General features: G+C 34.7%; 1 protein-coding gene across 2 annotated transcripts in view; it reads left to right on the top strand.

Moving 5' to 3' along the window:
* KATNBL1 (katanin regulatory subunit B1 like 1) overlaps positions 1-6,756 on the top strand; it is a 55,227-nt gene extending 48,471 nt beyond the window's left edge. For both annotated transcript variants that reach the window (XM_086710280.1, XM_025919736.2), the window contains 3 exons: positions 204-293; positions 1,101-1,194; positions 3,201-6,756. In XM_086710280.1, coding sequence (XP_086566406.1) covers positions 204-293; positions 1,101-1,194; positions 3,201-3,233 — 217 coding nt within the window. In that variant the 3' untranslated portion in view covers positions 3,234-6,756. The remainder of the gene's footprint in view (positions 1-203; positions 294-1,100; positions 1,195-3,200) is intronic.
* The last annotated feature ends 7,776 nt before the right edge of the window (positions 6,757-14,532 follow it).

A 14,532-nucleotide genomic window follows, 5' to 3' on the forward strand; every position in this document is an offset into this window, starting at 1 on the left:
AAGAATAATTACAAAAGCATCTATAAACAACTTACATAAAATACAGCTTTTGAAAGCAGCAAAATAAATTTTTTAAAGGGGAAAGTGTGTGTGTGTGTGTGTGTGTGTGTGTGTGTGTGTTTTGAAGTGGGGGGAGTGTATCTTTTTTGGTAAAAGCTTCTTGGGTGAAAGCACTTGAATTTTGTAACAAAATGTCATTTCAGATATATAATAGTTGGTTTAAACTGGCTTCAAGCAGTCATAAAAAGGTGGTGGTCAGAACTATCATCCAAAACAGAAATTATAAATGATGGGTGAGTATATCTTTAAAAATAAATTCTGGCTACTAAAAATTTTTTCAGAAAAGCAGTTTGATTAAGCTAGGTGATAATTCTATTCCATGATCACCATTAAATAATAATTTATTTTCTTCGTTTTCAGAGAAATAATAAATTGGAATAGTGTTCACATGTGAAAATTACATATGGAAGTTGAATTCCAGAGCCCAGTAACCCCATGTATCTCTTTTTCTGGCAGAACCTTACATGTAATTTTAGGAGGAAAAAGCAAAGCAGTGATTTAACCCTCATATCTGTTATAATGAGTAAGGGAGGAAGAGAGAGAGAGCTTTTGGTGGATTAAGTATTGAGGCACAGAGATCGAAGCATCCTGTAGCGTCTTTTGACTACCTAGACATTAACCTGAAAATTCAGTTGGATGATTATGTACTATAATTATCATAATTTGAATATTGCCTTGATGTAAAATTCTTTGGGTGTTCTACCAAATGAGCCAGATTATCATGAAGCTGCAAAAAAATATCCCCCCAACAGTTTGATTAAAGTCCATAATTTTCTCTTTAGGCTCTCAAAAATTTCCTACTTCATACCCAGGAAGAGGTGGTCCAAATGCTCCAAGTACCTAGTTTTCTTTCCTGCTTTAACAAATAAGTAATCTTTTAATTTCCGTAACTAACAAGTATCATTGTAAAGAGTTGCTTGGCTTCAAACGGTACAATTTTCTCCGATAAATACTTGAAATCTGAAAAACCTGTGTTCATTAAGTATATTTACTAAATACGTATTCTTATATTTGGATTTTCTCTCTTTTTTTCCTCATAGAAATATTCAGATTTTAAAGCAGCAATTAAGTGGATTATGGGAACAGGAAAATCATCTTACTTTGGTTCCAGGATATACTGGTAACATAGCCAAGGTAATCAACATTTAAGCTTATAAAGTTAAGTTTGGGGAGGCTGGGTGGCTCAGCCGGTTCAGCCTCCAACTCTTGATTTCAGCTCAGGTTATGATCTCACAGTTTGTGGGTTCAAGCCCCACATCAGGTTCTGCACTGGCAGTGCGGAGCCTGCTTGGGATCCTCTCCCTTCCTCTCTGCACCCTCCCCTGCTTGAGCTCTCTCTCTCTCTCAAGATGGATAAACTTAAAAAAAAGTTAAGCTTAGGGGTGCCTGGGTGGCTGAGTCGGTTGAGCGTCCGATTCGGCTCAGGTCACGATCTCGCGGTCCGTGAGTTCGAGCCCCGCGTCAGGCTCTGGGCTGATGGCTCAGAGCCTGGAGCCTGCTTCCAATTCTGTGTCTCCCTCTCTCTCTGCCCCTCCCCCGTTCATGCTCTGTCTCTCTCTGTCTCAAAAATAAATAAATGTTAAAAAAAAAAAAATTTTTTTTTTAAAAAAAGTTAAGCTTAAAAATCTGTATTTAATCTTAATTAAATATTAGAAATGATGTATTAGTATTATGCATTCATAAATGATGTCTTTCAAATATCCAATACAATACTATTCAAATAAGGTCTAAAGTTAATTTCATATTTGTAAATGCTTAAGGTCATCTGGATATGAATATAACTTTGACAAGGGACACAGGAATTAGCCTTTCAGTGTGTTTCAGATACAGCTATGGAAATGATGCGCTAGAGGGAATTTAATGAACTAGTTCCAATTAGAGAAAAAGTTAACCCAAGTTAGCAAGGCATCTGAAAAGATAGTCACACACAGGAAGCAAGGGGTGAGGAATGTAATCATATGATTTCAGGCTTATTTTTTACTTGGTTTTTGCAAGTGTCCTGCTTTTGGGGAAATAAATGTTCCAATCACAATGAATTTGACATTGTTATTTATTTGCTTGTCTCTTTTTTTTTTTTCTTTTCTTTTTTTTTTTATTTGCTTGTCTCTTAAAGGGAAAGATATGTTGCTAGTTTGGATTTTAACATTTAAACTCCAGAAACCATTAGTAATTAAAATATAAGTGCAAAAAAGAAGTCACTGTTAAGAAATATTTGCACCTTTTACTGGGCATAGTGCTATCATAAATGGGCATTAGTCAAAAATATACAAGCATTCTTTAGTTAAAAAAAAATACAGTATTCTAAATAAGAGGAATTATGTTGTGGATTTACCTGTAAAATTCTCCTTGGATACCCTCAGAAAAGAAGCAAAATGATGTATCAAACAAGTGTGTTACCACTGTGTATAATTTTACTCTGTAGAATTCTTAATGATGAAAATCTCATAAAAATCAATTTTCCAGTTTTTTGTTGTTTTAGTTTGTTGTTCTTTTGATAATGGAAAAATGAAGTAAAAGTTGATAGAAAATGGAGTACTTACAGAACATACATCATATATCACCTTGTTCTGGAGGCACCTTGCATTCTTGGTAGTAGTACTGAAAAAATATTACCTCCTTAGAAATTTGCTTTCAATTAGAATTTTTTATAAAGAGAGAAGCTTTATCATAAATATAACTTTACAATACTGTATTTATTATTGAAGACAATATTGAGTGATTGAAAGCTCTGTGAAGTTCCTTACCCTATGATAAAACCTCTTTTACAATATTAAACTCTCCACTGTAATTTGTCAAGGGTGGGAATCAGAAAGGCTGTCATCACGCTGGCCTGTGGTTTATATGGTGCTGAAGAAATTGCTGGGAATGATTTAATGATCTTGCGTAGCTATAAAAGCAGAGTTGTTTGATCACAGGAACCAAACACTCAGCACTTAACAGACACTTATGGAGTATGTGCTGTGTGCCAGGCCCTGTGCTAAGCAAATGCAGCTAAAAGTTGAGTAAGACCCTTTTTTTTACCCTCAAAAGATCACAAAAGGAAGCTTAAGCAAATCAAGTGACAAAAAAAAGAGAATTGGATGTGTTTATATATATTTACTATACCTGCTAATGGAATGTTTTGTTTTTTTTTCCCTAAGGATGTAGATGCTTATTTATTGCAGTTGCATTGAGAGACTATCTACTAAAAAGAGCATTTGATTATTCAAAACGTCCCCAGACTAAGATTTCCAAAAAAAAGTCTCCTTTGAGAACTGTGAACTGTGGAAGAAATCAAAACTTTTTTTTTTTTTTTCTTAAAAAGCCACACGTGAAACCACTAATGAAACCCTAACAATCTGCTTCACATTGAAGTGGAAAAATGTACAAAAGGAGCAGCTTCAACTTCAATGAGGTGAAAGTGCACTATGAAGATTGTTCCCCTTTGCTGCATTTGGGACTTATATGGTTATTTGGTAACATTGTTTAAGAACTACTGGGTCTTAATGCAATACTGCATAAGAATATAATTTATACTGTGTCAGAAAGAAGACAGTACTTATCACTAGGAATCACAAAGACCAATCATCGTTACTTTTTTGAAGATTGTGTTTTATAAGAAAACACTTAAGTGTGTGCAGCTATTTTCTTATTTTGAAAAGACTTTGCAAGTTTAAAACGTCATAGAAAATAATCAGTACTAGAAATTTGTTGTCCACACTGAGATACTGTGTATACAAGATGCCTTAATTATTAATAAGCCAATGTGTATAATATGAATATCTGTTTAAAAAAGTAACATCAAACATGCTCTGGCATGATAAAATCATGGAATTAAATCAGGGGTTTCCATTCATGTAGAACGTTGTTGCTAAAACTTACTCCATACCATTTTTAAAACTTGAGAATATTTTTAGTATCTCTGATTTTTCTTTGCCAGAATCATTGTGTCATGTGTGTATGTGTTATTCCTATATAAAAGAAAAGGTGAATATGTATTTGTATGAATGCTTAACTAGAAATGTCCGTGGAGTTAGCTAATTTATATTCACTTTTTATTGTATATAGATTTCTAATATTTTCAGTTCTGTATCATTTAAGCTTTCTTCATTTGAGTAAATTCACTAAATATTTCTATTTTTTGCTTTTTTAAATTCTTTTATATGACTTCTAGTTCTTTTTCACTACTCATGTTTTAAAGAATTACATACAGTGCTTTAGAAATGTTTACAGTTAGTGCTGACCTTGTGTTTTAAATTCCAACACTTTACTACCTCCTCCAATGGTTGGTATGAAATGCCAGCAGACTGTATGAGGTCTTTTTTTCTTTTTTTAAGTATATATCTACCATTTTTAGTGTCAGTGAACCCACTTCTGGAATGTCTTAACAGCTATATATCGCATCTTGAAAGTGATTGGGGTTTAAATACCACTATTGGTGGTTCATGCATCATCTCATCTTTATAAGCCTGAGAGGCATCTGAGCAAAGATATTTAGTAATCGAATTTCTCTGCAGTAATCTTTCAAGCACTTGAATGTAAATCTTTAGCATTTATCCAGTTAGCCACTACTGATGTGAATTCCAAACAAATAACTTTTTTGCTTTAAAAATGTTATGTTTTACTGAATTCTCTATTTTTTGTGTAGCTGTATTTCATATAGCTATGCATTCCTCACAGTGAACATCCATTTTTGGTTATTTTCTTAAGTCTTTAGAATAATTTAAGATTACTGCATTTCTGTGATTTGAGAGTTGAGTTATTTAAGCATATTGTTTTTCAGGAGGTGGGAATTTGAATCGTACACCTGCGTCATCTCTGTAAAACCTTAAGATGATGAAATATAACCTTTCTTTGTTCCTATTCCTTTAGCTACCACTGTCTTATCTAACAGTTTGAACCAGTTAACTCAGTTGGAGCGTGGTGCTAAGGAGGCTAAAGACAGGAGTTCAGTCCTTTCATAGGTTCACTAACTTGGCACACTTACACAGATTCGTGGCTACGTATTGCAACTTCCTTAGGTATAGGTCTTTCAAATTCAGCTTTTAGTCACAAGGAAGATGGTGTGTATAGCTTAGCATCAACCTTTCACCTCAAATGGAAAGACAACTCAAATAATTGGTATATGTGATAGTATACACTTCTAATATTTAAAATAAACAATATTAATCATGTAATATTAATACTGTAATTATGTCACTATAATTTTCTGTGGGTAAGATCATTTTCTAAACACTATCTTGTAAAAATCAAATTTTAACAAATTAAAACATGGTAAGAGTAGGTGATATCCTGTTAACAGTGAGTTCTTGTGCCTAAGTTTGGGTTTGTTAAAGGAGAATAGAGAACACTTCATTTTATGTACTCGGAGCTATATAAGGCAACAGAGTCTTTAGCTCACAAATATTCAGTAGCACACACCCCTAATTTCTGTTCTTGGCCTTTACAGTTTTTGTTAGTACCTACCCTTCTCAGTTACTGAGTTATGATTAGTATTATTTTTACTACAGGTTTTAGATTTTTGGGTAAAAGATGTTAAATAAGTAAATATTGTTGAACACTTTGGTTGCTGTTAAGTTTTTCTCATGCTATTTAATCAGAACAGTGTTGATCTCCAGGAAGAGCCAAAGAAAATGTTTACAAAGTATTTTGGCTGTTGTATTGACCTAGATTAGGACAATTGGTGTCTGTCATTGCTCATTTGTTATTGTGCTGCTAAGAATTATACAGAACCGAGGGACTACCCAAGGTCTCTATGCCTTTTTACCTCTTCTACCTTCTTAGGTGTTCTGTACTTGATGTTGCTAACTTTGCAGGTCTAGGGACAGGAAGTGTATTTAGGTGATAGAGGGTTATAATCAAATAATTTGCTTCCACTAGGGATAAAGTGAATGGATTTTGTAATGAATGGTCATGATCAGAATAAGGGTTAAAAGTTGGGAAGCAAGCTTAATCAGATTTTTTTTTAAATTAATCTTTTGGCAGTAATTTCAAAAGTAATTGACACAGATTATTTACTTGAATCCTGAGATGTGAGGATTTGAACATACATACTGTATCCACTTTGGGGAATCAATAATATTAGCACTAAGCCCTCAGGGCTACTGGGGAATTAAATCTTAATGCCTTTAAACATTCTTGCTACTTGCTATGTCCTAATCTTAAAAATGGTCATGTGGATTCAGAGCTACCTTTCTGGCCTTGAAATAGTAATTTTCTCAAACTTAGAACATTTCTCTTTTTGGCAAGTTGTTAATTTAACTAACATTAATGGAAAACTAATTTGAGTAATGATTATTAGCTATTAAATGCTGATAATAGGAATCATATTTAAATATTTAATTTCTTAAATTAAAGAGTTTGACAAAGCAAAATTTAAGTTAATATTTTAGCCGTCATTCCCAGTTATCTTCCTGTTTAAGAACAAGGTGGGTAATGTCAGTTGCCTTTGTTGATTTAAAGAAAGAAAAAAAAATCACAAGCAGCTGACTTGATTGATACATTTGGATGCATTACTTATCTTTCAATACGTTTACTTTCTTGTTACTTCAAATGGAAATAGTATTGCTGGACATTTGTTGGCAGGTATTTACTCTTATTCTTCCTCCCTTAATTTCTAATTCTGACTATGAAAACTGTCATAAAATTTGTGACCAGCTATTCCCACTCATTTCTTATTCTGTAACAAGAATATAGAATAAAAAGTCCATCCCTGAACACTGTATTTCTAATTTGTAAGATAGCTTGATTGATTCAGTAACAGCACCAAGTATAACAATAAAAACAAACGCTGCATATTATATGCGCAGTATAATGAGTATATTTTCCAGTGCTGTACTTAAAATAATATTTAAAAATTTTTTTAATGTTTATTTATTTTTGAGAGAGAGACAGAACGTGAACAGGAGAGGGGCAGAGAGAGAGGGAGACAGATTCCAAAGCGGGTCTCCAGGCTCTGAGCTTCAGCACAGAGCCTGATGTGGGGCCTAAACTCACAAGCTGTGAGTTCATGACCTGAGCCGAAGTCAGATGCTTAACCAACTGAGCCACCCAGGCAGTCCTTAAAATATTATTTAAAATATTGTAGTCATGGGACGCCTGGGTGTCTCAGTCAGTTAAATGTCCAACTTCAGGTTATGATGTTGCAGTCTGTGAGTTCGAGCCCTGTGTGGGACTCTGTGTAGACAGCTCAGAACCTGGAGCCTGATTCGGATTCTGTGTCTCCCTCTCTCTCCCTCCTCTTCCCTCCCTCCCTTTCTCTTTCTCTCTCAAAAATAAATAAATATTAAAATATATATTAATTATACTCGTATTGTTCTCTGGGTCAGAGCATTGACCTAACAGCATCTGCTAAAATCAAACTTCAGTAAAAATTAAGTACAACAAACGAAATGTATATACCACAGTATTTTCTCTAATAGACTGTAATTAATTGTAAAACACAATTACTGTGTACCAATAGTTGTATGAAAGGGCAGCCCCAGACTGCCAGTATTTTTCGTAGCAAAGCTTGTTATATATTATTTCTTTGATAAACAGAATTACTGTTACCTAAACTGCAGAGTTTTCAAATGATAGATGCCAGGAGTCTAGATGAGGATCCAGCCCCAAGTACACTTGAACTAGTATTGATTTTTACTTATCCTTTACAATATTCTGTATTTTCATTCAGATTTAAACCAGGATTTTTTTTTTTAATGTTCTGAACCTGGCCAAGACTTTTGTCACTACAAATTTATACCAAGTCTGAGAGTAGTTATCAAAATATTTTCTAGGATAAGAAAGAGTTGTCAGTGGGACTCCTGGAGTACACTGAATTGCCAGAATTACTTGCTTCTAGAATTAACTGTGTTGTATTTATCAACCAAACCTGCAGCATGGAGCCTGGATCAGAATTAGACCTTACCTTCCAGAAGTCAGGAGGAAGTTTAGAAGAGGCCTATCTTTCCCCTTAGCCATCCAGATTCCTTTTCCTCTACTTAGATAAGAAATCAGTAAAGGGTACAACCAACTCACTTTTCAGTTTCTTCTTTTGAAGGCTCCTCTCCCTGTCCTTTAGGCATTGGTTGGTGTTCAAGGTTTTGTTTTAAGGTCTCTTCTCACTCTACCAGTTCCCTGAAAAACATTTTTATTCCCATGGCTTCCTTTACAATCTACATTAAGTATTCTCACTGTAGGGGTAGAAGGGAGACAATTTTTTGGTCAATCAAATGGACATGTTTTTTTTTAAGGTTGTGAAAACACTGAACTGTGTATTTATTATTCTGAAATACATATCTTGCCCTGATCTCTCAGCTCATAAGTTATATATGCAGCTGCCTACTGGGAACATCCGTTGGGACATCTTTTAAGCATATTAAATTCAGTATATCCAGAATTGACCTCATTCTCTACTTCCACTTCCCTCCCTTCTCCCTACTCATCCTCAACTCCTCTCCAGGGACACAAGTTATTCTACTTGGGTCCTGGGTTTCCATTCTCACTGAATAGCCCTAATATCAACAATTCTCAAGCCACAGAACTCTGAATCATCTCCAGATCACTCCTCACATCCTGTTGGTGCAACCCCCTCAATTTCATTTTTCTCTTGCTCTCCACCTCTCCTGCCATTATCTTAGTCTATATTATTCCAACAGCCTCCTGACTGGTCTCTTGCATTGGTACCGTATGTCTATATGCTATCCTCCACACACCCTGCCCCAGAATAGTCTATAAAGCACAAATTTTATACCTTAAAGGCCTCTTAGTCCAAATGGTATGATTTACAATCTGTTGACCACACCTCCAGGTAGAATGAACTTGTTTGAGTTTCTGGGAAAACTGTAAAAACGTTTTTTGCAAATGCATGGTTTGCCTGAACATTCTTCCCCAAATTCACCCATTTCTCATTTCTTAACCTCCAGGTCTCAGCTGAAACAGTTTAAACACCTCTTAAAACTGTTAAAGGTATCTGCTACGCCCTCATCTTAACCCTCTTCTCCTAACACTACTAATGGATCAGTGTTTTCTGATTGCTAAGTCTTCCCAGCTATATTGATAACTTAATGAGGCCAGAGACTGTGTTCTCTGTCGCCTCTCCAGTACTGAACATAAAGCCTGGCAAGCAGTAGGCATTAATTCTTATGAATAAATGCAAGGATGTGGCACCTTTGGGCATACATTGTATGAGGGAGTAATTGAATAATCCAAAGCTATTTGTGGTAGCAGCTAAACATAATTTTAGAAGAAAAATATCCAGTTTTCTTCTCTCACTTTTTGTTTTAGGAAATTGCTTTATATATGTTCATGCTACAATAGAATGAAACCTTAGCTAAAATGTGTTTGATTCCTAAAGGTTGTAACATTTGTTTTTCTATTGTATGGTTTCTACATTTTCACACAAGATCCATGGAAGAGAAGACCATCTATGGGGTGCCTGTGGGACCATCTATGGGGGGCTCGATCGGTTCTCTTGATTTTGCCTCAGGTCATGATCTCACAGTTCATGGGTCAGGCCCCCTGGCCGGCTCTGTGCTGACAACATGGAACCCGCTTGGCATTGTCTCCCCATCTCTCTGCCACTCCTCCCTTTCATGCACGCTCTCTCTGTCTCTCAAATAAATTTAATGTTTAAAAGGGAGAGGACCATCTATAAAGTGCATAGTGAAGGTATTTTCGTGTAATGTGTAAAAACATACATTTTCTTGTAATTTAGGGCGTCTCTTTGGGGTTTTGTGTTTCTCTTCAGCTTTTATCTTAAAATAATTGAGAATCAGGTGAGGTACAGTATTTTTCTCCTATAAGTTTCTTTTTTAAATTACAAAAGAAGTTCATACTTATTTTTAAAAATATCCATACCCATAATGTCATCCACATAGAAGAACCAATGTGTCTGTCCTTTCATATTCTGTGTGCATGTATATTTTTAATGCACATATTTAAACCTTATATACTGATATTTGGCATCTTGTTTTCTACTTTCCATACACTGAAAAAGCTTGAAGGTAACTGAAAAACTTTTTTGCCTGTTTAAGCTATATGTTCTGAGCAGTTAATTTCTGTAGAGAAATTGGAAGTAGTCAAAGAATTTTGAGGATTACTTTTGAAGCATTCTTAGTATAGGATTCTGTTTTCTTTGACCATTGCTAATTATTACCTAATTTTTAAAACATTTAACATTTTAAAAATGCTAACATTTAAAAAATGCTAGCAAGAGGGCTTATAAGAAAAAACAATTTCTCTATTTTGAAAAGGAATAGGTGTGTTTAAATGATTTTAAGTAGGGGCGCCTGGGTGGCTCAGTCGGTTAAGCGTCCGACTTTGGTTCAGGTCATGATCTCACAGTTCGTGAGTTCGAACCCCGCGTTGGGCTCTGTGCTGACAGCTCAGAGCCTGGAGCCTGTTTCGGATTCTGTGTCTCCCTCTCTCGGCCCCTCCCCTGTTCATGCTCTGTCTCTCTCTGTCTCAAAAATAAACAAACATTTAAAAAAGTAAATAAATAAATGATTTTAAGTAATTAGGAACAAAATTTCAACTTTCGTTGTAGTGTATTTCTTCTACCCATCAAACAATTTTCTAAATGAGGTCACCCTTTATTTCTGAAACTGATAATGTTAATACTATGACTATTGAGTCAGTATAGAACTAAGATATAATTTTTAAGATGCAGCCCTTTTCCGAATAAATCAATTCCTAATAAACTGACTCTCAAAATATTTTCTAGACTCTAATGAAGTGGTTCTAACTGAATAATTTTCTCTAGTGACTAATTTTTTTAAGATTCTATATCCTTAATTAAAAAGTAATCATTGCATAGTGTTGTGGAGGAAAGTCACATAATGCTAGAAATAGAGAAAAATGGTAAATAACAGGTGAATAATAGGAAGAGAGGTAGGTAAAGCTAATAATTATACACATACTCGTATGTATTAAAAATGTGAAATTCTCCTATGCCTGGGATCAACCTATTATCCAATGCTATAATCAACCATAAAGATTATTATATCTTTATATGGAATAAAAGGAGGTGGATTTTCTTATAAATGGGTGTATTAATGATTTTTGCTGAATTCTATAGCATATTAGTGTTTTTATACTACTAACTAGGTAAAATTCCTTGGTCTTTGTTAATTCTAAGATCACACTTTACATTGGCTTGCTTTTACAACCATTTAAATGTTTATTTTAATTTTTTTTTTTTGAGAAAGCACATGCACACACAAGTGGGGGAGGGGCAGAGAGAGAAGGAGAGGGAGAGAGAGAATGAATGGATGAATGAATGAATGAATGAATGAATTCCATGCAGGCTCCACAGCACCCGATGTGGGCTTGGACACACAAACCTTGAGATCATGACCTGAGTCAAAACCAGAAGTCAGACACTTAACCAACTGAGCCACCCAGGCACAACTAAATATTTGTTTTAACAGCAACAAAACTTTATTCTCCACATTATCTGTAAAAACTATTGGTGATTTGTCCAGGTATAGTTTTGTTTGAACTTACTTAGACAATTAACAGCTAAACAGATCAACAAAAATTGTTAGCACCCTTCTAATTAATGATTTTAAAATGATTTATTTGGTTATTTATAAACTTTAAAGATAAATTTAATTACAAATGACTATGTAGCAGTTGAAACAAAATAAACCTAACATGTTAGGCTTTTAAGAACATCTGATAGTATTGATCCAGGGCCATGAAGAACAATTGTTGCCTTAGTCTAATAATTCAATCATTTCTGCTTTTCAGAATTTATGTAATTAATGTGTGTAATGACTTCATCCTACAAATCTTCAAAATATGAAATAGCAAAAGTTTGCTTTAGTTAAAAAGCTTTTGATGATAATTAGCAACTATACTTTGGTAAAATTATTCATCTGAAGTATTTTTCTATAAATTATTTAAATACTGACATAAGTTGGGAATTAAATAATGAAAGCCATAGCAGTTACGATAACTGATGTGTGTTTGCTGTAGTTTTCAAAAGAGTAACCAGTGTTTTAGAATAGCAGTATTACACTGTTTATCTTAAAGTTTTCTTGGGCAAATGATATACTTTTGTAATTTGAACTAAATGAAAATAACATGACTTTCTTTTTCTGTTATCGTTATTAGGTAGTGGGACCTAATAATTCTTTGAAAATATAAATTGCTTTGGGAGGAGTCAGTTACAAGTTTTGTGTTTAAATGACATAAAACTTAGTGCTTTTTCTTTTAATTCAGCTGTCGACCAGTGTGATATTTGAGGAACTGCATTGTATCCTTGAAATCAAATACTTCAATTAAAAGATATTTATAAAATATACACGGCCTCCATGAGCTGCTTGTAGCAGCTGGTACACTCCCATTTGTTATATCACGTGTGGTGTGAGTTTCATGTCTGCTACTTGTATCTCTTGATCAATCTTTGTAGAAAAAAGTGACAGCTGACTATATAGAAGGAAGAGCTTCCTCAGTTACATCCTAGTTATATTTATTAGCGGTGATCTAAGTAAAAGAATTCTCTGATAGTTTAGAAATATATGTATACAGCCAAATGTTGACAGATCCCAAAGAAATATTAGATTCAATATTTAACAATTAAGTCATTAGCAGGTATATTGTAAAAACAGAGCCTCAAAATTAAAAGTTGAATCTCTGGATTCTTTCCCTCTTTTTCAAGTGAGACTGGTAGAAATTTCTCCTGTTAATCATTCTGATTATACAGCTCTCTAAAAGTCATATTTCGAGTTAAGTTTCCCAAAACTTTTATTGGAAAATTAAGGAGGTGGTTTTGTGCTCCAATGAATGCTAACAGGTATGATTGAGACTCTGTCTAAAGTTCTCTGTTTATGGCATGTCATTATTTCCTGCTAAACAGAGACATTAAGCTACTAGATACCCAGTGGGTTATAAGGTGTTAACTGGTTGAGTTAGGGAGACTGTCCATAATCAATAGATTACTTGCTATAAGCTTGTTGATCCTATGCACAAAGGTTAGGTACAGTCTTCAAAAGAATTGTTGTAAAATACTAAATGAACTACAATTCTAAAACCATGCCATTAAAAATAAAAAATAAAAAATAAAACCATACTATTGGGAAAGACTTTGGAAGCCCAGAGTTCTTATTTATACTTTTAGGAAGACTGAGATCTAAGCAATCTCATAGTCAAATGCATAAGGTGCTATACTAAACATTTTAAAAGTTTTTTTTTCTTTCTGTACCGCATGTTACTCTATTTACTAGATAACTGGTTGCAAAAGAGGGAGTCTCTTTGCCCTGGTGTTAAGTCACTCCAGCCTTTATAATCAAAACTCAATAAGCTTAATAGGCAGTTTTGTATACCCTGTTTATTTTTAAGTTAGATACACAATATTCATACACTACCTTATTATCCACACTGATGTCTTTTGAGAATAGTGGCATCAAGTGGGTTAAGGTACAATTTTCAAGGACATTTGCTCTTTCCATGCTTTTCCTGCATATTATGACTTACGTAATGGGTTGCTGCTAGGAAGTTTTCCTTACAAGACCTTGAGCCAGAAGAATTCTGATTACACCATTTCCAGATCATCGTAAGCTTGTTTTAATGTTTTTTACAGCTTTATTGAGGTATAAATGATAAAAACACATCTTTAATGCATACATTTTGATGGGTTTGGGTATATACACAGATGTTTACCCGTGATACCGTGACCACAAAGCAATACACATATCCATCACCTCCAAGGTTTTCTTGTGTCCTTTTCTGTGTATGTGTGGTAAGAACACTTGCCATGTCTACACATCAAAATTTTACTTTAATATAGCATTATTCACAATAACCAAGGTAAGAAAGCAACCCAAATGTCCATTGACAGATGAGTGGATTTTTAAAAATGTTTTATATACATACAGTGGAATATTATTAAGTCCTGGGGAAAAAAGAAGTCTTACCATTTGTGACAACATGGATGTCTTTGGGAGACACGTTAAGTGAAATAAGTCACAGCAGGACAGACACTACATGATTCCACTTTCTTGAGATCTCTAAAATACATTTATAGAAGTAGATAATAGCATGGTGGTTGCCGGGGATGTGGGGAGGGGGAAACCAGGGAGTTGTTCAATGGATATACAGAAAGTTACATTTATACAAGATGAGTGTGTTCTAGAGACCTGTACAACATAGTGCCTATGGTTCATAATAATACCTTGTTAAACCATCAATACCTTTGGAAGTCAAGGTGAATGCTCCATTAAAGAAACAAATATAGGGGCGCCTGGGTGGCGCAGTCGGTTAAGCGTCCGACTTCAGCCAGGTCACGATCTCACGGTCCGTGAGTTCGAGCCCCGCGTCAGGCTCTGGGCGGATGGCTCGGAGCCTGGAGCCTGTTTCCGATTCTGTGTCTCCCTCTCTCTCTCTGCCCCTCCCCCGTTCATGCTCTGTCTCTGTCTGTCCCATAAATAAATAAAAACGTTGGAAGAAACAAATATAAATGTTTACTAATAGTAAAATTGGGGTTTTTTTCACCTTCCTTTATGATACTTT

This window comes from Puma concolor, chromosome B3 (genome assembly GCF_028749965.1).
Source record: "Puma concolor isolate L17-30 chromosome B3, mPumCon1.1.hap2, whole genome shotgun sequence".
In the NCBI taxonomy this organism is placed as follows: Eukaryota; Metazoa; Chordata; class Mammalia; order Carnivora; family Felidae; genus Puma; species Puma concolor.